At 31.7% G+C, this 26,566-nt stretch overlaps 1 protein-coding gene across 2 annotated transcripts in view; it reads left to right on the top strand.

Moving 5' to 3' along the window:
• The window catches only part of LOC127727124 (polyadenylate-binding protein-interacting protein 1-like), a 37,013-nt gene that overhangs the window by 340 nt on the left and 10,107 nt on the right, over positions 1 to 26,566 (top strand). Inside the window, exons 2-9 of one of the 2 annotated variants that reach the window (XM_052234565.1) lie at positions 2,568 to 2,644; positions 3,829 to 3,900; positions 6,193 to 6,426; positions 7,922 to 8,034; positions 8,405 to 8,513; positions 18,693 to 18,818; positions 20,382 to 20,494; positions 25,517 to 25,634. In XM_052234565.1, the coding sequence (XP_052090525.1) occupies positions 2,568 to 2,644; positions 3,829 to 3,900; positions 6,193 to 6,426; positions 7,922 to 8,034; positions 8,405 to 8,513; positions 18,693 to 18,818; positions 20,382 to 20,494; positions 25,517 to 25,634 (962 nt within the window). The remainder of the gene's footprint in view (positions 1 to 2,567; positions 2,645 to 3,828; positions 3,901 to 6,192; positions 6,427 to 7,921; positions 8,035 to 8,404; positions 8,514 to 18,692; positions 18,819 to 20,381; positions 20,495 to 25,516; positions 25,635 to 26,566) is intronic. The other variant, XM_052234566.1, reaches the window with a different exon arrangement.

The following is a 26,566-nucleotide window of genomic DNA, read 5'->3' as shown; positions in this document are numbered from 1 at the left end:
GTTGATGCAGTATTAAGTTGGACATATGTTTTAACATGTTCAACTATAGAAACATTTTTCAGTTTCCTAAAATATATCTGTTATCAGGTATATATCGCTCAATTAACCATTTCCCAGTGAATCCATTTAAATTCAAACCAACTCTGTCTATGAATATTGGACATTAATTAATGAAACATGAATGTTTACATTAAAATTTTTGATACATTTTGTACTTCAAATTATTAAAGGTATTTTTGTAGATTGTTTCCTGCATGTGACACTCCTCTTTATTTAAAAATAAATAGACAGAAATTAAAAATTTGATAGGAATTTATACATCTAACAAACAACAAAGTTCCATTTAGTATCAAATGCTTTTCCTGTCAGATACTGAAAAAATAATTCACTGTCCGACTTTGAAGTATTAACAAAATTGTTTGTTGTTGCTACATTGTTTCTGGGTTTACCAGCAATAAATGTATATGTTATCGATATAATCATAATTTTAGAACCAGCTGAAGGAATTTTAATGGCAGTGTCGACCATTCAAGGCATTTGGTTTGAATTGTCTAGGTGGTCTTGAATAGGGTTCTTGCCTTGTGTGCGGGAGGTAATTTGTTCAAACTTTGGCCAGGTCAAACATGTCAAACCAAAGACTTTTAAATTGGTATTTGTTGCCTCTCTGCTAAGCACATGACATTAAGGAGTAAGAGCAAATATTTGTCAGCATAGAGTTAAACTAATGTGTTGAGGTAGCATGACATGTCTTCCTGCGGACTGTTATCTTGAGAACTATCACTTTTAAAATCCTGCTAAGAGTGTCTGTCTTGTATATACATGTAGCAGGGTTAATATTCATATCACACTAATGAGTTATTTTTAATTTGCTGCTGGAAGGTTAACAGCCATCCACCATCATCATCTCATTTGGTTTGTTGAAGGAACAAGACCAGAAAACTAGCTGCAGGATTTAAAATTTAGAACAACCAAATTTTTGTAAGACCAGATAAATTTCGCATTCTATCAGCCCTATGTCTGACAGATCAAAAAGTTTCACAAACTCTGCACACCTCCATTTTTCTTCGTAATTGTTCATGATTTCATTTTAAGACAAGATAGAAGAATGTAAAAAGAAATGTCAATGATTTTATGAGTTGTGTTCTCTTCTTAAATAAGGTAAATAAAAAGAAGGAAACATTATTTTCAGTTATAACAGATTAATAGTCAATTTGCAAGGCTTAAAAAAATCAATAAAAACCTTATTTGACCTTAAAACAATTCTTCCAAGATCATCTGTTTCTCCAAGTCCTATGTCATTTCCCCCGGAGGTAACATGATTACTTCAGATAATTTAGCATGCAGCTGGGATCAACAAAATGTTGTCTGCATGTCAGAAATATTAACATATAGGTAATATAATGTCACCTGACAATATTGTTGATTGGGTCAAAATAGAAAAATAGTCCATTATTTTAAGTGGAAATCTGTTAAAAATTTACATTGTGAAAAGAGTGGGTAGACTGGTAGATGCCTAGAAAACCTTCACGTGATCAGACTTGTTTTTAAACAGCCACTTAAACAATGTAATAAAATGTATCTCAGTAATCCTATGATATATATTTTTTCTGTAATCAAACCTTATTTGATTTATCAATTTCAGACATACATGTAAAGATGATAAATACTGATAAAATACCTAAACTTATCATGTCAGTCAAATTATAGATGGTCGTCACTCAAAACATTTCCTGCTTTTAGTTATCTTCAGGCCAACCAATATTATCACCCAAGTGAAAAGAATGATTAAAATTTCTGGCATTTACTGATTTTGTGAAACTCCATGTGAAGATATTATTCTTTAGTAGAGATTTTAAATTATTAATGGAAGAATGTATTTTGACCCCTAGATATATTTTGTAGTGAGTTTGTGTTGTTGGGTTGCTGTCACTTTGACGTTTACCTTTCATCTCTTCTTACTCACATCTAGCTTCTTTCTGGAAAAGAAATATGTTTGTTAGATAGAGTTAAATTTTCACAGACAAGGTTAGCAAATTTGATACCAAGTTGTATAATTAATATTTAACTTAAAACATGTATAGGATTACAGATATTCTGCATGTAACTTGAGTTTTTAAGGATGTAACTTCCAAATTTATGGTTAAATTATTACTTCTGTTTGCTTGTGTTTTTGTCTGGCATTGACGAAGTCGAAAAAGCGAGACATAGGCGTGCTGCTTTTGGCCGTGGTGACCCCAGTCATGGTCTATTGACTTTGAAACTTTTGCTTAGTTTACATGTATTAGTTTGTGATTAGGTCAGTTTAAGGGGAAGCACTAGTGGTAGATCAATGATATTTTGTATGCAGATGTATTAGCATTACAAGTCACATCTCATTTCAATGTTAATTATCTGGCCCCACCACTTCTTGATGGTTCATTGACTTTGAAACTTTTACATAGTTTACAAGTTAAAGTTTGTTTGAATATTGCCATTTTAATTTCAACATTTGCATTATACAAGTGTTATCAAAATCAACAGTTTAATAAAGAAATCATCTATGGGTAATTTTTTTTAAATCTTTTTAGGTTCTAGAGAAGCATCATTAAGTCCTGCAAAGAAGACAACCTTATCAGCTACAGCTAAAGAATTTGTACCTAAAGCAGTAAGTACAAATGTACATTTGTATACTGAAGATAGTAAAAATAAACATATATTTCATAATGCTTTTGTGAATGCTTATTGCTGTTAAAACTGGTGCAAGAAAGGGAAGATTTTTAATTATCATTTATGATTATCTGATCTTTTTTGCATAGATTAAATGTTAAAAGTTTGTGATTATGTCAGTTTAATGGGAACTACTAATGGTCAATCAGTGATATTTGTTATGCAGTTGTATATGAATTAGTACATCCCATTTCCATGAAAATTATTTGTCCCCACCCTCTCAATTATGGTTCATTGACTTTGAAAGTTTGGATGGTTAACATGTTAAAGTTTTGCCATTCTAATTTCAACATTTGTTTTATTCTGTCAAAATCTTATGAAGGCAAGATACATGTATATCTCTGAGTTTATTAATGTTGGGAATCTATTTTTTTTTACATTTTTATCAGACAAACTCTTTAAAGTATGACAAAAAAACACTTTTAGCTTAATGTAATAAGAAATGTATCTTTTAAGTCATAACAATCTCTATAAAGGGGTTATTTATGTATATCTCATCAAAATAATATGTCAATTAAAAAAATCTTTATTGCATTCATAGTTTAACATTGAACCTTATGGGAGTTTAACATTGAACCTTATGGGAGTTTAACATTGAACCTTATGGGAGTTTAACATTGAACCTTATGGGAGTTTAACATTGAACTATTAGGAAAATATGTGTAAGCTGTTTCTTGTGCCAGAATCAATGCTGATTGCCACTATATGTACTTCAGAGTACTAAAAAAATGGTCCTCAAATTAATGGTCATGATTTGAAATCCAGTGTGGGTTTCTCAATTAAACATACTTTTACCAGAAAAATTGTATGGACAAATCTCTCTGAATTATTTCAGATAACTTTTCCTTCCTACATTTTTTTTGTCCTAGTACCGAATTCATTGTCAGTGCAACAATGGTACTGTACATATTTCAGAAATATTTTGAAATAATATGAATAATATTGAGATTTTTGGGAGCAACAAATCTTCTTTTTTGAATCTAAATGGGCAATCCTAACCTCTTTAATTTGAGTGAATAAACTTAACATGCTAAAAGTTTTTCCATCTCAGAATTGCATTCATTTACCCTGCTAACAGTAAAAGCTTAGAGTTCTTTCTTTACTTAATGCTTTCTATTCTAGGCTTCCAATCTTTCTGTAGCTGCTGCTGAATTTGTACCCAGACAGTCACCATTTCCAACTTATGCTAATCAGGTAGCACAAACATTTATTATTATTTACAGTAATTAGCTCACCTGGCCAAAAGGGCTAGTTTTAGTTAATCTAATCACACTGCACCCATTCTCCATCGTCTGCTAGAACACTGAAATAAATGCTTGCCTGCAGGAACTAAAAGTGGTGTTTTGCTGCGCAAAGATACATGTATGTTTGTAACTTTGTAGTGGCAACAATATCTTCTATAAATGTAAAAGTGATTGTCCTAATCATCATGCCATGAGAGGTGATCAAAGCATAATGTTAAATTTGGGACCGTATAAGACATAGTATGTTCAAACAAACCTGCTACAGCCTTAAAAGAAATAATTATAACTTTAGGTCGAGAAAAATTTCATCAAACTTTTTATTCAATAAACAGAAACAGCAACAAAAAGTAAATAATAACTATATTACATTGATAAAATATGTGTAATAACAAAGTAAATAATAACTATATTACATTGATAAAATATGTGTAATAACAAAGTAAATAATAACTATATTACATTGATAAAATATGTGTAATAACAAAGTAAATAATAACTATATTACATTGATAAAATATGTGTAATAACAAAGTAAATAATAACTATATTACATTGATAAAATATGTGTAATAACAAAGTAAATAATAACTATACTACATTGATAAAATATGTGTAATAACAAAGTAAATAATAACTATATTACATTGATAAAATATGTGTAATAACAAAGTAAATAATAACTATACTACATTGATAAAATATGTGTAATAACAAAGTAAATAATAACTATACTACATGGATAAAATATGTGTAATAACAAAGTAAATAATAACTATACTACATTGATAAAATATGTGTAATAACAAAGTAAATAATAACTATATTACATTGATAAAATATGTGTAATAACAAAGTAAATAACTATACTACATTGATAAAATATGTGTAATAACAAAGTAAATAATAACTATACAACATTGATAAAATATGTGTTATAACAAAGTAAATAATAACTATACTACATTGATAAAATATGTGTAATAACAAAGTAAATAATAACTATACTACATTGATAAAATATGTGTAATAAAGTAAATAATAACTATACTACATTGATAAAATATGTGTAATAACAAAGTAAATAATAACTATATTACATTGATAAAATATGTGTAATAACAAAGTAAATAACTATACTACATTGATAAAATATGTGTAATAACAAAGTAAATAATAACTATACAACATTGATAAAATATGTGTTAGAACAAAGTAAATAATAACTATATTACATTGATAAAATATGTGTAATAACAAAGTAAATAATAACTAAACTACATTGATAAAATATGTGTAATAACAAAGTAAATAATAACTATACTACATTGATAAAATATGTGTAAAAACAAAGTAAATAATAACTATATTACATTGATAAAATATGTGTAATATAAAATTGCTTCCTCACAATGACCTTCAATACTTAAAAAAAGAGAAAAAGTTGCAAAATTAGAAAAATACAGCATTTAAACACTACAAAAAAAACAACACTTTTTCAAAGGAAATATGTGATTTGGATCAATTAGTATGTTATACAATAACCATCCTAAGAACAGGACACACAATACCAGATTTACCTCATGCTAATAAGAGTTGTGCTCCTCTTGAGTCAAAATTCATTTGACGACATTTTATCACTTTTCCATTGGTTTCTATATATCAAGAGTTGATGTATATTGTTGTTTGTTTTAATGTATAAACTAACAGACCTGAGGCTACTTCTCAAACAAATTTTCTGATTTTGTCATTTAAAATGGAAATGCTTACTAGGTGAAATGTACATTTTAACTAATACATTTCTGTTTTGTTGATAAGTAAGGCATTGGACAGATACTTCACACACCTACATCATTTGAACATTTGAACATTTCACACACCTACATCTTGTGTAATGTGTTATTTGAACATTTCACACACCTACATCTTGTGTAATGTGTTATTTGAACATTTCACACACCTACATCTTGTGTAATGTGTTATTTGATCATTTGAACATTTCACACACCTACATATTGTGTAATATGTTATTTGATCATTTGAACATTTCACACACCAATATCTTGTGTAATGTGTTATTTGATCATTTGAACATTTCATACACCTACATCTTGAGTAATGTGTTATGTGATCATTTGAACATTTCATACACCTACATCTTGAGTAATGTGTTATTTGAACACTTGAACAGTTCATAGTATAGTGTTGATTTTAATAACATTTGTATTTTATTTATAATTTTCAGAATAATTTATTTGAAGATTTTCAACGATTAGTGAATATTCGTCCACATGATATCAATCAGTCTGGGCCATCTCCATCAGTAGAAAACATCATTGATGCCTTCAATAGTATATTATATGAAATGACAATACAACCTGGTAGTGTTGAAGATTCATTAAAACCTTTTGTAGATTTGCTCCAGAACTGCTCTGATGACCAAGCTATTAATGGCATCGTAGAAAGCTTGTTTGAACAGGTACTTCTATGCTATTTAAGACACCTTATATCAGGACAATACTGTGGCAACCGACAGACTCTTTAAACATGTAATATGTTTGTTTTTATATAACTTTGACCTTGATTGCCAGTGACATTGACAAGTTACATATGCTTACTGTCTTCATATTGTGTCATTGTAATTGTACAACTGCTGTTATCTTTGCTCTGTGTAATGGAAATTAAAAAATCATCATGATATTTAAATTATTTTTCACAAATGATGTAGTAATTATGTTTTCCTTTTCAACATAAGAATTTCATGTGTGTCCAGTGAGTGCATATTTGAAAGTCAGCAATTTCACCTCAGAAAGGAGTATGTATAGTCATCACCATTATTTGATCCTGGAAATCAAAAATTAGTAAAACTCTTCAGCATGTTCGATCTTTAAAAAAAATTGTAAATATCATTGATTAATGTCAGTTGTGAAATTGACATACTGTAATCCAACTAATTTTCAAGATCGAAAAATGATACAAATACAAATCGTCCTGAATATATCAAACTTGGATCTTCACAAAATAAATAGATCATAACAGTTAGATAATCACAAAAATAAATTGCTCCAAGTTGTCTCGAAAGGGCTAAACACAAAAAAAAAATCTGTGGAAATAAGCAAGTTTATAGTTTTTGATCTGAAATAAGCATTTTACACACAGCTTTTGGCAAAATTAGATATGAGCAACAGCTTCATCCAAAAACATATTTTACCCACATTTTTGCAAAGTTTAAACCCTAAAGCAAGTATATTAGACAAAATTCAAAAATATTAATTCTGATAGACTAATACCTTGTGACCATCTGAAGCTGGTTCAAATTTAAAGGGCCAAAATGTGGCCTTCTTCTTTGTGCTTTTGTACTTTCAATGGGACTTTATTATTTTGTTTGGATCTCCCTATTGACAAACTATAAAGTGTTATGATAATTGTTAGAGTTCTTAAAAAGTACAAAGATTGATGAATCCAAAGAGAAATTTCAGAAGTATGTGGCTGCATATATCACACACATTTACACAATGTTCAGATTGAGGCTTAAATAAGTCTGAAACTACCTTAATCACTTTTTCAAAATGCAGTTATTGAGATGTTTCTTATTAATTTTCAATTCAATGTAATCTCATCTTTTTGTGTCATAGGTATAAATGTAGGCAAACATTCAGGTAAAATCTCCATTGTTGGTGATAGATATTAAGGCATAAAAAAAAGCTAACATGTAAATAATAAAATTAGAAAAAAATTAGAATAATGTAAACAAAAGTATATACCCAAATTATGCTTCATAAAACTGGTGAAAACATGGCCTACTCTACAGAGTAATAGCTAGTAAATAACTGGAGAAAACTGATAATGACTAAGAAATTTTGAAATATTACTGGTTAGGTGTTTAGATAAAAATTTATGAAATATTACAGGTGAGTGTTAGATATTGTTTAAATACTCCTAGATCTGTTTTACAATATTGATTATGTTTTCAGAGTATAATAGAACCAAATTTTCGATATACTGGTGCAAAAGTTGTGCAGTATTTATCTAATCAACTTAAAGGAAATGCAGCCTTTGCCAACTTTAGAACCCAATTCCTTACACGGTTAGTTTAATCAGTTTTAGTTTTGTGTTTGTTAATATTTGATTGAATTATTAGATTAGTTAATTATTAATTCAATTATTATTACAATTTGTTTTTATTTTCAGAAATATTGAAAAAGTAAAGGTTTTGTAACCTCTAGATTTGCATTCCAATTTTCTATATTAAAATGATTAAGCAAATGCATCTTGGAGCATGATAGTTTTCACTACAAGTAGGTCATTGTGATCTCCATTTCATGTTTTCATCTTTATAAACATTTCTATAAACTGTAATGGTATTTTAGGGGGGAAACAAGGAAAATGTGTAATGTTTAGGTACATGTAAATACAATCTACTTTGAAAAATAAATATATTTTGTCTGCTTTTACAGATGCAAAGAAGAATATTTAAAAAAAGAAGAATTAATAACTCATCCAGAAACAGTTTCTAGATTGTGTGGATTTACAATGTTTATGGGAGAACTATTTTTGAATGTAGAAGTAAGAAATCTATTTATTCTATGTCATGTTTTTAAAAACTCATCAATGATAGGAGGCTTATTACTCACTAAACATGCACTTCATCTACATAAGACTCATCAATGATAGGAGGCTTACTATTCAATACACTAAACACACATTTCATCTACATAAGATCAATGATAGGAGGCTTATAATTCAATACACTAAACACACATTTCATCTACATAAGACTCATCAATGATAGGAGGCTTATAATTCAATACACTAAACACACATTTCATCTACATAAGATCAATGATAGGAGGCTTATAATTCAATACACTGAACACACATTTCATCTACATAAGATCAATGATAGGAGGCTTATAATTCAATACACAAGACACACGTTTCATCTACATAAGACTCGTCAATGATAGGAGGCTTATAATTCAATACACAAGACACACGTTTCATCTACATAAGACTCATCAATGATAGGAGGCTTATTATTCAATACACTAGACACACGTTTCATCTACATAAGATCAATGATAGGAGGCTTATAATTCAATACACTAAACACACATTTCATCTACATAAGACTCGTCAATGATAGGAGGCTTATTATTCAATACACTAAACACACATTTCATCTACATAAGATCAATGATAGGAGGCTTATAATTCAATACACAAGACACACGTTTCATCTACATAAGACTCATCAATGATAGGAGGCTTATAATTCAATACACTAAACACACATTTCATCTACATAAGACTCATCAATGATAGGAGGCTTATTATTCAATACACTAAACACACATTTCATCTACATAAGACTCATCAATGATAGGAGGCTTATAATTCAATACACTAAACACACATATCATCTACATAAGACTCATCAATGATAGGAGGCTTATAATTCAATACACTAAACACACATTTCATCTACATAAGATCAATGATAGGAGGCTTATAATTCAATACACAAGACACACGTTTCATCTACATAAGACTCATCAATGATAGGAGGCTTATAATTCAATACACTAAACACACATTTCATCTACATAAGACTCATCAATGATAGGAGGCTTATAATTCAATACACTAAACACACATTTCATCTACATAAGATCAATGATAGGAGGCTTATTATTCAATACACTAAACACACATTTCATCTACATAAGACTCATCAATGATAGGAGGCTTATAATTCAATACACTAAACACACATTTCATCTACATAAGACTCATCAATGATAGGAGGCTTATAATTCAATACACTAAACACACATTTCATCTACATAAGACTCATCAATGATAGGAGGCTTACAATTCAATACACTAGACACACGTTTCATCTACATAAGATCAATGATAGGAGGCTTATAATTCAATACACTAAACACACGTTTCATCTACATAAGACTCATCAATGATAGGAGGCTTACTATTCAATACACTAGACACACGTTTCATCTACATAAGATCAATGATAGGAGGCTTATAATTCAATACACTAGACACACGTTTCATCTACATAAGACTCATCAATGATAGGAGGCTTATTATTCAATACACTAAACCCACATATCATCTACATAAGATCAATGATAGAAGGCTTATTATTCAATACACTAAACACACATTTCATCTACATAAGACTCGTCAATGATAGGAGGCTTATTATTCAATACACTAAACACACATTTCATCTACATAAGACTCATCAATGATAGGAGGCTTATAATTCAATACACTAAACACACATTTCATCTACATAAGACTCATCAATGATAGGAGGCTTATAATTCAATACACTAAACACACATTTCATCTACATAAGACTCATCAATGATAGGAGGCTTATTATTCAATACACTAAACACACATTTCATCTACATAAGACTCATCAATGATAGGAGGCTTACTATTCAATACACTAGACACACGTTTCATCTACATAAGATCAATGATAGGAGGCTTATAATTCAATACACTAAACACACGTTTCATCTACATAAGACTCATCAATGATAGGAGGCTTATTATTCAATACACTAAACACACATTTCATCTACATAAGATCAATGATAGGAGGCTTATAATTCAATACACTAAACACACATTTCATCTACATAAGATCAATGATAGGAGGCTTATTATTCAATACACTTAACACACATTTCATCTCCATAAGACTCATCAATGATAGGAGGCTTATTATTCAATACACTAAACACACATTTCATCTACATAAGACTTATCAATGATAGGAGGCTTATAATTCAATACACAAGACACACGTTTCATCTACATAAGACTCATCAATGATAGGAGGCTTATAATTCAATACACTAAACACACATTTCATCTACATAAGATCAATGATAGGAGGCTTATAATTCAATACACTAAACACACATTTCATCTACATAAGATCAATGATAGGAGGCTTATAATTCAATACACTAAACACACATTTCATCTACATAAGATCAATGATAGGAGGCTTATAATTCAATACACAAGACACACGTTTCATCTACATAAGACTCATCAATGATAGGAGGCTTATAATTCAATACACCAGACACACGTTTCATCTTCATAAGACTCATCAATGATAGGAGGCTTATAATTCAATACACAAGACACACGTTTCATCTTCATAAGACTCATCAATGATAGGAGGCTTATTATTCAATACACTAAACACACATTTCATCTACATAAGATCAATGATAGGAGGCTTATAATTCAATACACTAAACACACATTTCATCTACATAAGATCAATGATAGGAGGCTTATAATTCAATACACTAAACACACATTTCATCTACATAAGATCAATGATAGGAGGCTTATAATTCAATACACAAGACACACGTTTCATCTACATAAGACTCATCAATGATAGGAGGCTTATTATTCAATACACAAGACACACACTTCATCTACACAAGACTCATCAATGATAGGAGGCTTATTATTCAATACACTAAACACACATTTCATCTATATAAGACTTATCAATGATAGGAGGCTTATTATTCAATACACAAGACACACGTTTCATCTACATAAGACTCATCAATGATAGGAGGCTTATTATTCAATACACTAAACACACATTTCATCTACATAAGATCAATGATAGGAGGCTTATAATTCAATACACTAAACACACATTTCATCTACATAAGACTCATCAATGATAGGAGGCTTATAATTCAATACACTAAACACACATTTCATCTACATAAGATCAATGATAGGAGGCTTATAATTCAATACACTAAACACACATTTCATCTACATAAGATCAATGATAGGAGGCTTATAATTCAATACACAAGACACACGTTTCATCTACATAAGACTCGTCAATGATAGGAGGCTTATTATTCAATACACCAAACACACATTTCATCTACATAGACTCATCAATGATAGGAGGCTTATTATTCAATACACCAAACACACGTTTCATCTACATAAGACTCATCAATGATAGGAGGCTTATTATTCAATACACTAAACACACATTTCATCTACATAAGATCAATGATAGGAGGCTTATAATTCAATACACAAGACACACGTTTCATCTACATAAGACTCATCAATGATAGGAGGCTTATAATTCAATACACTAAACACACATTTCATCTACATAAGACTCATCAATGATAGGAGGCTTATTATTCAATACACTAAACACACATTTCATCTACATAAGACTCATCAATGATAGGAGGCTTATAATTCAATACACTAAACACACATTTCATCTACATAAGACTCATCAATGATAGGAGGCTTATAATTCAATACACTAAACACACATTTCATCTACATAAGATCAATGATAGGAGGCTTATAATTCAATACACAAGACACACGTTTCATCTACATAAGACTCATCAATGATAGGAGGCTTATAATTCAATACACTAAACACACATTTCATCTACATAAGACTCATCAATGATAGGAGGCTTATAATTCAATACACTAAACACACATTTCATCTACATAAGATCAATGATAGGAGGCTTATTATTCAATACACTAAACACACATTTCATCTACATAAGACTCATCAATGATAGGAGGCTTATAATTCAATACACTAAACACACATTTCATCTACATAAGACTCATCAATGATAGGAGGCTTATAATTCAATACACTAAACACACATTTCATCTACATAAGACTCATCAATGATAGGAGGCTTACTATTCAATACACTAGACACACGTTTCATCTACATAAGATCAATGATAGGAGGCTTATAATTCAATACACTAAACACACGTTTCATCTACATAAGACTCATCAATGATAGGAGGCTTACTATTCAATACACTAGACACACGTTTCATCTACATAAGATCAATGATAGGAGGCTTATAATTCAATACACTAGACACACGTTTCATCTACATAAGACTCATCAATGATAGGAGGCTTATTATTCAATACACTAAACACACATTTCATCTACATAAGATCAATGATAGAAGGCTTATTATTCAATACACTAAACACACATTTCATCTACATAAGACTCGTCAATGATAGGAGGCTTATTATTCAATACACTAAACACACATTTCATCTACATAAGACTCATCAATGATAGGAGGCTTATAATTCAATACACTAAACACACATTTCATCTACATAAGACTCATCAATGATAGGAGGCTTATAATTCAATACACTAAACACACATTTCATCTACATAAGACTCATCAATGATAGGAGGCTTATTATTCAATACACTAAACACACATTTCATCTACATAAGACTCATCAATGATAGGAGGCTTACTATTCAATACACTAGACACACGTTTCATCTACATAAGATCAATGATAGGAGGCTTATAATTCAATACACTAAACACACGTTTCATCTACATAAGACTCATCAATGATAGGAGGCTTATTATTCAATACACTAAACACACATTTCATCTACATAAGATCAATGATAGGAGGCTTATAATTCAATACACTAAACACACATTTCATCTACATAAGATCAATGATAGGAGGCTTATTATTCAATACACTTAACACACATTTCATCTCCATAAGACTCATCAATGATAGGAGGCTTATTATTCAATACACTAAACACACATTTCATCTACATAAGACTTATCAATGATAGGAGGCTTATAATTCAATACACAAGACACACGTTTCATCTACATAAGACTCATCAATGATAGGAGGCTTATAATTCAATACACTAAACACACATTTCATCTACATAAGATCAATGATAGGAGGCTTATAATTCAATACACTAAACACACATTTCATCTACATAAGATCAATGATAGGAGGCTTATAATTCAATACACTAAACACACATTTCATCTACATAAGATCAATGATAGGAGGCTTATAATTCAATACACAAGACACACGTTTCATCTACATAAGACTCATCAATGATAGGAGGCTTATAATTCAATACACCAGACACACGTTTCATCTTCATAAGACTCATCAATGATAGGAGGCTTATAATTCAATACACAAGACACACGTTTCATCCAGGGCTTCAAAAAAATATTTGAGCCAGCCGGACATTTTATATCTTATCCCGATTTTAATCTCTTAAGACTAAGTCACAAAAGGCAATTATGGTAATCAGATTGCCATCCCAATGATTGACATTAGATTAAAAAAAAAACGATATTAAACTTTACTTTGATGTGAATTTGATGTTCGGACGTAAACTGTTAAATTGGCAGTGCATAATTCGAAGTGTGCACATCAGTGTGCTCATAACTGCCTTAGACTCTTTATTTGTGCAAAATTACGTTGTCAAAAACTTTACTTTCGTTTTTAAAATCACGTTTTCCTAATACCGGATGTTGATCTGACAATGGTAAAACATGGACCAGAAACGGATACGTAAAATCCGTGTACGTTTACAAAGCACGACTGAATGAAGAAGCTCTTTCCACGTTATTTCTGCAACAAAATACTTGAAATGAACGTTAGATACAGGTATCAATGATAATTTTTATCATTTTTTAAGAAATGAAGGATGCATAATATTAAATTTCCCTACTGCGCACATGCGCACACGTGTTCTAGTTCATAAAACGTAGTTCTTACGATTTTTCATTTAAAACCTTTTTAAATTTTTCATCAAATCATGTTTATAAACGTATTTCTTATAATTTCAATCTTTTGGACTAAATCAATTAGATAGAAACCGCCGAAATGTAAGAAATTAACTTTGAATAGACCGATCAATTTATACGATGTCCGGTACTGGAAATAGTTTACCTGTCACCTGAACAGGTAGATTTCAGCTGTCCAAAAACTAATTAGCCTTGATTAAAATTAGAAAGTATTGAAGTAGGGGTTGTTTTGATAGTAATTAATCATCATGTCACTTTTATGACCGGAAATGTGTGGCTGTTAAAGGCAAAAGGTTGGGTCAAAAAGATCGCGAATTATGCTAAAATGACCGTCTCTTAAGAAAGCCTTGACAACTAAAAAGTAGATGACCGTTTCATGCTTTGCCCAGCCGGACTTTTACCGGACATTATACAATTGTCCGGAATATATGACCGTTTTGGAAGCCTTGGTTTCATCTTCATAAGACTCATCAATGATAGGAGGCTTATTATTCAATACACTAAACACACATTTCATCTACATAAGATCAATGATAGGAGGCTTATAATTCAATACACTAAACACACATTTCATCTACATAAGATCAATGATAGGAGGCTTATAATTCAATACACTAAACACACATTTCATCTACATAAGATCAATGATAGGAGGCTTATAATTCAATACACAAGACACACGTCTCATCTACATAAGACTCATCAATGATAGGAGGCTTATTATTCAATACACAAGACACACACTTCATCTACACAAGACTCATCAATGATAGGAGGCTTATTATTCAATACACTAAACACACATTTCATCTATATAAGACTTATCAATGATAGGAGGCTTATTATTCAATACACAAGACACACGTTTCATCTACATAAGACTCATCAATGATAGGAGGCTTATTATTCAATACACTAAACACACATTTCATCTACATAAGATCAATGATAGGAGGCTTATAATTCAATACACTAAACACACATTTCATCTACATAAGACTCATCAATGATAGGAGGCTTATAATTCAATACACTAAACACACATTTCATCTACATAAGATCAATGATAGGAGGCTTATAATTCAATACACTAAACACACATTTCATCTACATAAGATCAATGATAGGAGGCTTATAATTCAATACACAAGACACACGTTTCATCTACATAAGACTCGTCAATGATAGGAGGCTTATTATTCAATACACCAAACACACATTTCATCTACATAGACTCATCAATGATAGGAGGCTTATTATTCAATACACCAAACACACGTTTCATCTACATAAGACTCATCAATGATAGGAGGCTTATTATTCAATACACTAAACACACATTTCATCTACATAAGATCAATGATAGGAGGCTTATAATTCAATACACAAGACACACGTTTCATCTACATAAGATCAATGATAGGAGGCTTATAATTCAATACACAAGACACACGTTTCATCTACATAAGACTCATCAATGATAGGAGGCTTATAATTCAATACACTAAACACACGTTTCATCTACATAAGACTCATCAATGATAGGAGGCTTACTATTCAATACACTAAACACACATTTCATCTACATAAGATCAATGATAGGAGGCTTATAATTCAATACACAAGACACACGTTTCATCTACATAAGACTCATCAATGATAGGAGGCTTATAATTCAATACACTAAACACACGTTTCATCTACATAAGACTCATCAATGATAGGAGGCTTACTATTCAATACACTAAACACACATTTCATCTACATAAGATCAATGATAGGAGGCTTATAATTCAATACACAAGACACACGTTTCATCTACATAAGACTCATCAATGATAGGAGGCTTATTATTCAATACACTAAACACACATTTCATCTACATAAGATCAATGATAGGAGGCTTATAATTCAATACACTAAACACACATTTCATCTACATAAGATCAATGATAGGAGGCTTATAATTCAATACACTAAACACACATTTCATCTACATAAGACTCATCAATGATAGGAGGCTTATAATTCAATACACTAAACACACATTTCATCTACATAAGACTCATCAATGATAGGAGGCTTATTATTCAATACACTAAACACACATTTCATCTACATAAGATCAATGATAGGAGGCTTATAATTCAATACACAAGACACACGTTTTCATCTACATAAGACTCATCAATGATAGGAGGCTTATTATTCAATACACTAAACACACATTTCATCTACATAAGATCAATGATAGGAGGCTTATAATTCAATACACTAAACACACATTTCATCTACACAAGATCAATGATAGGAGGCTTATTATTCAATACACTAAACACACATTTCATCTACATAAGACTCATCAATGATAGGAGGCTTATTATTCAATACACTAAACACACATTTCATCTACATAAGACTCATCAATGATAGGAGGCTTATAATTCAATACACTAAACACACATTTCATCTACATAAGATCAATGATAGGAGGCTTATTATTCAATACACTAAACACACATTTCATCTACATAAGACTCATCAATGATAGGAGGCTTATAATTCAATACACTAAACACACATTTCATCTACATAAGACTCATCAATGATAGGAGGCTTATAATTCAATACACTAAACACACATTTCATCTACATAAGACTCATCAATGATAGGAGGCTTATAATTCAATACACTAAACACACGTTTCATCTACATAAGACTCGTCAGTGGGCCTAGAATAAAAAAGTCAGAGGATAAATCAACTTGTCAATTTCCATTAAAATATTGGTGACAAGCATGTTTAACATGTTTAAGGGATATATTTTGAAAGAGCTAGAGTGGTGAGCAAGACAGGTCCTTTGGATGTTCTGTTCATGAAATGACACACCCAGTTAGATCGTCATCTGTCAAGGATGCATGCACCAAGTCAATATGAGAAACCTGGATTTCCTTTCATAAGGGTATCACTTTTCACACTTGTCTAACATACATGTATAGCCAGACTTGTTCTAGAAGAATACATTTTTGCTGGGCAGAAAAGCATGTGTTAGTTAATATATCAGATATGTTGAACCACCTCCATAGTCTCATGGAAGTGTGCTGGCCTAGAGTGCAGTAGATCCTGGGTTAGATCCATGGCCAAGTAAAACCAAAGGTTTGAAAAGCAGTATTTGCTGCTTTTCCACTATGCATATGTATTTAGGAGTCTGAGCAAAGACTGGTCAGCTTGAAGTCAGAATTATGTGTCTGGTTAGGGTGACATGTCTTCCTGTGCACTTACCTCATGAACTAGCATGTCAAAAGTCTGGCATAGCTTGTGGGTTTATTAGAAAGTTGGGTTCACATTGACTTGTTCTCATCCTGATGTACATGTTATAATTGCCACTATACATTTAACATTTGACTTTGACCTCATTTTTATGGGTCATTAATCATATTAAATTTTGCTAATTAGGTCGGTTTCTGAGATAGCTTAAGAAATAAAGTATCTTTGATAAAGTCATTGTATTGTCTGGCAGAGTTCAGCTTATCTCATCTTTGTTTTCTGTATTGTCTGGCAGAGTTCAGCTTATCTCATCTTTATTTTCATGGTTGATTTTTTTTTTTAATTTGGATGAAATCTAAAGTACAACCTTATATAAACCACATATGCAGGCAGGACCTGGGTTGCAGAATGGTCTAAGTAGTTCATCTACTCTTGCCAAGTGCTTTCCACTCTTATTTTGATTTACTAGGATTACCAGTTTTCCTATCAAAGGTCTTTGGTTTCTTTTGACACTCCAGCTTCCTCCATCAATAAAAACTAGCTGCCAAGGTATAGTCCAGGGTGCTGAAAGTAGTGATTAACTACAAACAACCTTATGCAGGCAAGACATTTGGTGTCCAGTCTTATCTTTATTTATAACTTTTATGATTGTTATCATTATTCTGTTAAATATCTGAAAGTTAGGTTATGTGAATATACATAAAAAGAAATGTTATTAACTTAAAACAATTGACATTTGACTGATGTATTGTAGGTAGAAAATGCACAAGGTGCTACACAAAAAATAGCTGTAATTAGATTTGTTATTAGAGATTTACTGCTGGTATTACTGGAACATTCAACAGATGAAACAGTTAAATCTGCTACACAATTATTAAAAGTAGGTATCACACTATTGAAATTAATATTTGATGTTATGATCTATTATTAATTATTATAATTATATTTCAGATATTTTCATGTCTAGAAGATAGATTAATGAAATTTGGTATGCAGTTGTATAAGCATTTGCTCATTTCATTTCCAAGCCTAAGGAGATTATTTGGCTCTGCTTTCTCAGTCATGGTTTATTGACTTTAAAAACCTTTGCATATTCAAGTTACAGTTTGTGATTATGTCAGTTTACTGGGAACCACTTATAACAAGTCAATCACATTTGGTATGCAGCTGTATGAGCATTGGAATATCTCATTTCCACAAAGATTATTTGGTCCTGCACCTTCAGTCATGGTTCATTTACTTTAATTGTTTTGCATATTTTACATGCTAAAGTATTGCCATTTTAATTTTAACATTTCAACAAAATTACATACAATCAAGACAATCTCTGTGTCAACAGTTCATTGAGTATTTTGATAGTTGTAACCTTTATTGTCGAGCCTGCGAAATAAAATTTATTTCGCAAAAGCCAGACATAGGGATCCTAGATTCAGGCGTCGGCATCGGTGGCGTCAACATTTAGGTTTAGTCTGCGTCTAAATTTTTTTTAGACATCAATAACTTTGTCAAACCTTCATGGAATTTTATGAAATTTGGACAGAAGCTTGTTCATGACCAAAATACAGTATCCAGAGCAAAATTTCATTTACTCATATTTTACTGATAAATGGACTTAGTTTTTTTTACAGTTAACATTCAGATTCAGTCTGAGGTTAAAGTTTTTCAGTCATCAATAACTTTGTCAAACCTTCATGGAATGTTATGAAATTTGGACAGAAGCTTGTTTATGACCAAAATACAGTATCAAGAGCAAAATTTTGAAAACATTTATTTTCATTTTTCCATATTTTAATGATAAATGAACATAGTTTATTTTACAGTTAACAAGTAGCAACAGTCTTGGATTGAAGTTTGTTACATATCAGATTCTTTGTCAACCTTCATAGAATTTTATGAAGCTTTGGCAGAAGCCTTTTTATGCCTCATCTATGATAGTTGTAGGGGGCATTACGTTTTCTGGTCTTTGCGTCTGTTCGTCCGTCTGGTGCGTCTGTCCGTCCTTCTGTCCTGCTTCAGGTTAAAGTTTTCGGTCAAGGTGGTTTTTGATTAAGTTGAAGTCCAATCAACTTGAAACTTAGTACACATGTTCCCTATGATATGATCTTTCTAATTTTAATGCCAAATTAAAGTTTTGACCCCAATTTCACGGTCCACTGACAGCAGCAATCGTAGGCGAGACACAGGGTTCCGTGGAACTCTTTATGATTTTTTTTGTATTTGGTTGTCTCATCTTCAGTTATTCTCTAAGGCCTGGGATTAGTGTATGAAAATGACATTATATATTTTCAATCTTTACTGATATTGAAATAACTGAATAAACAAAATGGCAAAGGAGTGTTAGTTTACAGTTCCAGTGATAATTACTTGTGGTAGGAATAATGATAATATTTCTGTTTATGATATCTTTGAATTAATGTTTTCAATTTAATTTTAAATTTCATAGATGGCAGGAGCTGCAATTGAAGATACAGGACATTTGAATAAACCTGAAGAAGGAAATTATAGTGAAATATTTGTACGTCTTGGTCAGTTACAGTCAAATCAGCATTTAAATAAGTAAGTAAAAATGGAAATAGTAAATGTAAAATCAAATATGATGGCATTGTGGAAAGAAACATATTTCTCTTCTTACTGATAGGTGACTAATTTCACATTGTTAGGTCACATGATTCACTCTGAGAGGTCACATGATTCACATAGATGCATCACATCATCGACACTGACAGGTTACATAATACTGATAGATCACATGATACTGATAGGTCACATAATACTGATAGGTCACATGATACTGATAGATCACATAGTACTGACAAGACATAATATTGATAGGTCATAATGCACACAGACAGGTCACATAATTCACAATGACAGGTCACATAATTCACATGGACAGCTCACATAATTTGTACTGATTATTCACTCAATTCACACTGAAAGTTCACAGAATTCCCTGACAGGTCACATAATTCACACTGAAAGGTCATAGCATTCACACTGACAGGTCACAGCATTCACACTGACAGGTCACATAATTTTCACTGAAAATTCACACTAATAAGTCACACAATACTGACAGGTCACATAACTCACACTGACTGGTCACATAATTCACACTGACAGGTCACACAATTCACACTGACAGGTCACACAATTCACACGGACAGGTCAAATAATTCACACTGACAGGTGACATAATTCACACTGACAGGTCTTGTAATTCACATAGACAGGACACATAATTCACACAAACAGGTCACATTATTCATACTGACAGGTCACATAATTCACACTGATAGGTCTCATTATTCACATCAATAGGTCACATAATTCATACCGATACATAATTTCCCATAGTCCAACCTCATGTTTAAGAAAAAAACCCAGGTGAATTTCTTTCTGTAAATCTATAAATTCATAATCAAGCAGATTTAAAAAACAGCATCCCAATGTACCCCTCCACAGCACATATTTTAACCATGTTTTGTGTATATGAAAATTATACACAAAGCTTATTACCACAAAACACAGATCAACTTCGAATTTGGGTGGCGTCACTTTTACTGTTCCTGAGTTATGCTCCTTCACAAATGGCAAAATTGCTGAATTTTTCATTTCCATTCTCTCACTTAAGTTTGTTTCAATCAAATGTTATGAAATTTATACACAATGCTTATTACCATAAAACACAGATCAAATTCGAATTTGGGTGGTGTCACTTTTACAGTTCTCTAGTTATGTCCCTTTATACTGTTTAATGCAAGCGGGGGCATCATCTATTCTCCATTTATTTTCTTATATAACCTTTTTCATTAAATTCAAACAAACAAACAGCACATTTTTTATTGCCAATTTTGGTGCACCAAGAAATATATATTTGAAAGCGCTTACAATATCATTTTCATATAATTCGTATATAAAATCGTAAATCCAAATGACATAACCTCTGTAAAAATAGTTGAGCAGAACTGACTATAAAAGTGGTCTGAAAAATTGCTTTAATAAACATTTTGATAAAAACTTCATAAAAATCTGATAAGAAATGTAGGCATGAGAGTGCTTGCAGTGCAAATTTCTATATAATAACCATTTCATAAGGACATAGCTGCAGTAAAGATAGTTGATTGGTGCTGTTTTGAACTCTTCTGAGACTGTGCTGATATTAAACTTTGAAAAAAAAATCAAAAAGATTTGACAAAAAATGTATCAATGTAGGTGTGAGAATGCTTACAAGACCTGACAGACCCAGTTTTCTTTGCCCACTCTCCAAGTTGAGATAAGGAAAAATTAACTATACAGCAAATAAATTTTCCTTATTCGTTTTCTTTATGAATATTTACATTGTATTTAATGGTTTCTCCACAGCAGCAAAATGTAGGCTTTATTCCCTTTAAACAGTTGATAAGATATTATGACAGTATTTAATCAGTATCTTATGCTGGTGGAAGGTAATTCAATAAAATTCAACACAAGCTGTATAGTATTGATATCATTCCCCAGAGTTATTTCAAATATATAAAGGAAGAAAGTTCAATCTCAGTAATCAAAAATTGTCTTTTACAAGATTACTTAACTATTGATTATGCTTCATTTAACTGACAAAATTCTGGTAAGTGGACTTTGTAATGGACCTATAATGGTTTACTTTTACAAATTGTGACTTGGATGGAGAGTTGTCTCATTGGCAATCATACCACATCTTCTTATATCTTCTTATTGTCGAGCCTACGACTTTAGTCGAAAAGGCGAGACATAGCGATCCTAGATTCCGTCGGCGTCGTCCACAAATATTCACTCTGTGGTTAAAGTTTTTGAAATTTTAATAACTTTCTTAAACTATCCTTGATTTCTACCAAACTTGGACAGGAGCTTGTTTATGATCATAAGATAGTATCCAGAAGTAAATTTTTGTAAAAAAAAAAATCCATTTTTTCCGTATTTTACTTATAAATGGACTTAGTTTTTCTGCCGGGAAATATTACATTCACTCTGTGGTTAAAGTTTTTAAAATTTTAATAACTTTCTTATACTATTTTGGATTTGTACCAAACTTGGACAGAAGCTTGTTTATGATCAAAAGCTAGTATCTAGAAGGAAATTTTGTAAAAAAAATAAATCCTTTTTTCCATTTTTTACTTTTAAATGGACTTAGATTTTCTGCCAGGAAACTACACATTCACTCTGTGGTTAAAGTTTTTAAAATTTTAATAACTTTCTTATACTATTTTGGATTTGTACCAAACTTGGACAGAAGCTTGTTTATGATCAAATGCTAGTATCTAGAAGGAAATTTTGTTTTCTTCCAGTTAACATTACATTCAGGCTGCAGTTAAAGTTTTTAAACATTTATTAGATTCATAAACTATCCTGGATTTTTACCGAACTTGGACAGAAGCTTCTTACAATCAAAAGATAGTATCAAGAGGAATATTTTTATTGATTTACTTCCTCATTTTTGTTGAGCCTGCGATTAACAGAAAAAGTAGGCGAGACACTGGGTTCTGCGGAACCCTTACGAATTTTATCTTATATGAATGGACTTATTTTCATTTTTTGTCGAGCCTGCGACTTTTGTCGCAGAAAGCTCGACATAGGGATAGTGATCCGGCGGCGGCGGCGTTAGCTAACTTCTTAAAAGCTTTATATTTTAGAAGGTGGAAGGTCTGGATGCTTCATACTTTGTATATGGATGCCTCATGTTACGAAGTTTCCGTCAGTCACATGTCCAATGTCCTTGACCTCATTTTCATGGTTCAGTGACTACTTGAAAAAAAAGTTAAGATTTTTTGTAATGTTAAATTCTCTCTTATTATAAGTAATAGGATAACTATATTTGGTATGTGCGTACCTTGCAAGGTCCTCATGCCCGTCAGACAGTTTTCACTTGACCTCGACCTCATTTCATGGATCAGTGAACAAGGTTAAGTTTTGGTGGTCAAGTCCATATCTCAGATACTATAAGCAATAGGTCTAGTATATTCGGTGTATGGAAGGACTGTAAGGTGTACATGTCCAACTGGCAGGTGTCATCTGACCTTGACCTCATTTTCATGGTTCAGTGGTAATAGTTAAGTTTTTGTGTTTTGGTCTGTTTTTCTTATACTGTATGCCATAGGTCTACTATATTTGGTGTATGGAATGATTGTAAGGTGTACATGTCTAGCGGGCAGGTGTCATCTGACCTTGACCTCATTTTCATGGTTCAGTGGTCAAAGTTAAGTTTTTGAGTTTTGGTCTTTTTTTCTAATACTATATGCAATAGTTCAACTATATTTGGTATGTGCGTACCTTGCAAGGTCCTCATGCCCGTCACACAGTTTTCACTTGACCTCGACCTCATTTCATGGATCAATGAACAAGGTTAAGTTTTGGTGGTCAAGTCCATATCTCAGATACTATAAGCAATAGGTCTAGTATATTCGGTGTATGGAAGGACTGTAAGGTGTACATGTCCAACTGGCAGGTGTCATCTGACCTTGACCTCATTTTCATGGTTCAGTGGTTAAAGTTAAGTTTTTGTGTTTTGGTCTGTTTTTCTTATACTGTATGCCATATGTCTACTATATTTGGTGTATGGAATGATTGTAAGGTGTACATGTCTAGCGGGCAGGTGTCATCTGACCTTGACCTAATTTTCATGGTTCACTGGTCAAAGTTAAGTTTTTGAGTTTTGGTCTTTTTTTCTGATACTTTATGCAATAGGTCATCTATATTTGGTGTATGGAAATATTTTATGATGTACCTGTCAGTCTTGCAGGTTTTATTTGACCTTGACATCATTTTCACGGTTCATTGCTCAGTGTTAAGTTTTTGTGTTTTGGTCTGTTTTTCTAATACTACATGTATAAGCAATAGGTCAACTATATTTGTTGTATGGAAGGATTGCAAGCTGTAGTACATGTCTGCCTGGCATTGTTCATCTGACCTTGACCTCATTTTCTTGGTTCATTGGTCAATGTTTAGTTTTCTTGGTTAAGTCTGTATCTTAGAAACTATAAACAATAGGTCAACTATATTTAGTGTATTGAATGATTGTAAGGTGTACATGTATTTCTTGTTTGGTTTATATGACCTTGACCTCATTTTCTTGGATCATGATAAGTGTATGTGATAGTTGTAGTAAAGCTTTATATTTAGGACTATCAACATAATATCAATGATTAGTAAAGAAGGCGAGACATTTCAGCGTGTGCACTCTTGTTTTTTACAGTTACAACTTTTGAAAATAAATAATTAAAATTGATTTCATTTTTAGTATTTAAATTCGTGGACAGAAGCTAATCTTCAAGATCGATAAATAGCATCTAAAGAAAGAAGACTTATTTTTTTTAAATTTGGTATTTTACTGATCAATGGACTCACTTTTTACAGTCAACATTACACTTTGACGCTGACAGCAGCACTCGCAGGTGAGACACAGGGTTCCATGGAAGGCTTTACAATTTTTGCTTATGCTGCTTTTTATGATCAAGTCAGATTTGCTGGCTTATAACATCTACTATGGTTTGATTATATTTTGCATTTGGTAAAAAAGGGAACTGATACCTGGTTGTCAAAAAATTATATTTTTATTTTCAGGACAAGTCAATGTTTGATATCATCGGTTTTAAATCTTAAGTCCAGTAACTGGGGTAGAAGAGATTCAGCATCTTCTCAGCCAAATATGTCTTTTCAGAACCAACAGGATTATGATCTGGTAAGTCAGCATCTTCTTCCAGAGCATCTAAGATCTCCCAAAGCTTTTGGTCGGGTTCATGGTGATTAGTCTTTAGTTCGCTATGTAGTTTTTAGTGGACCAGTGAAATCACTGAGCAAATCTGGACTTCATCACAATCATCCATAGGATGTGTATGTTAAAAATAATGTTAGATATCACTGCCTACTCACCAATCTAGCTACCTTTACCTCTGTCTGTACTAAAGATAGAAAATTTCACCAAATATTTAAATATAAAAAAATTGGAAAAATATTTGAAAACCAATTCCCGGGAAATGATAAATGTAGAATGATCTTTTAAAAGAAGCATTGATGACCACCACAACCGTGAAACATGGCTGCTTATGATTAAGAAGGAATTTGTAGGCAGGTAACATCCAGATGGGTAATTCTAGGTCCTAGTTTCAGCAACTAGTTTGCCACATTGATGAACCTTCAATAGTATTGGTACATGGGAGGTAATATTTACTCCCTTTTTATACGACCGCATAAAAATTTTGTGGTCGGCGTCGTCGTCGTCGTCCGAAGACACATTGGTTTTCGCACTCTAACTTTAGTTTAAGTGAATGGATCTTTTTGAAATTTTACCATAAGGTTAAATACCACAAAAGGAAGGTTGGGATTGATTTTGGGGGTTATGGTACCAACAGTTAAGCAAAAAGGGGCCAAAAATAAGCATTTTCTAGTTTCCAGACAATAACTGTGGAACGGTGTATGGATCTCTCTGAAATTATACTACAAGTTTCCATACCACAAAGGGATGGTTAGGATTTGCTTTGGGGGGTTATGGCTCAAACCGTTTAGGAATTAGGGGCAAAAAAGGGTGAAAAACAAGGTTGTCCTGGTTAATGGACAAATACTTTAGTACAAAACATAATTTAAAGCAGTGTAAGGGAGATAAATCAAATACAT

This window comes from Mytilus californianus, unplaced genomic scaffold (assembly GCF_021869535.1).
Source record: "Mytilus californianus isolate M0D057914Y unplaced genomic scaffold, xbMytCali1.0.p SCAF_19, whole genome shotgun sequence".
In the NCBI taxonomy this organism is placed as follows: Eukaryota; Metazoa; Mollusca; class Bivalvia; order Mytilida; family Mytilidae; genus Mytilus; species Mytilus californianus.
Note: the sequence above shows the minus strand (reverse complement) of the source record. Positions and strands in the feature narration are given on the sequence as shown.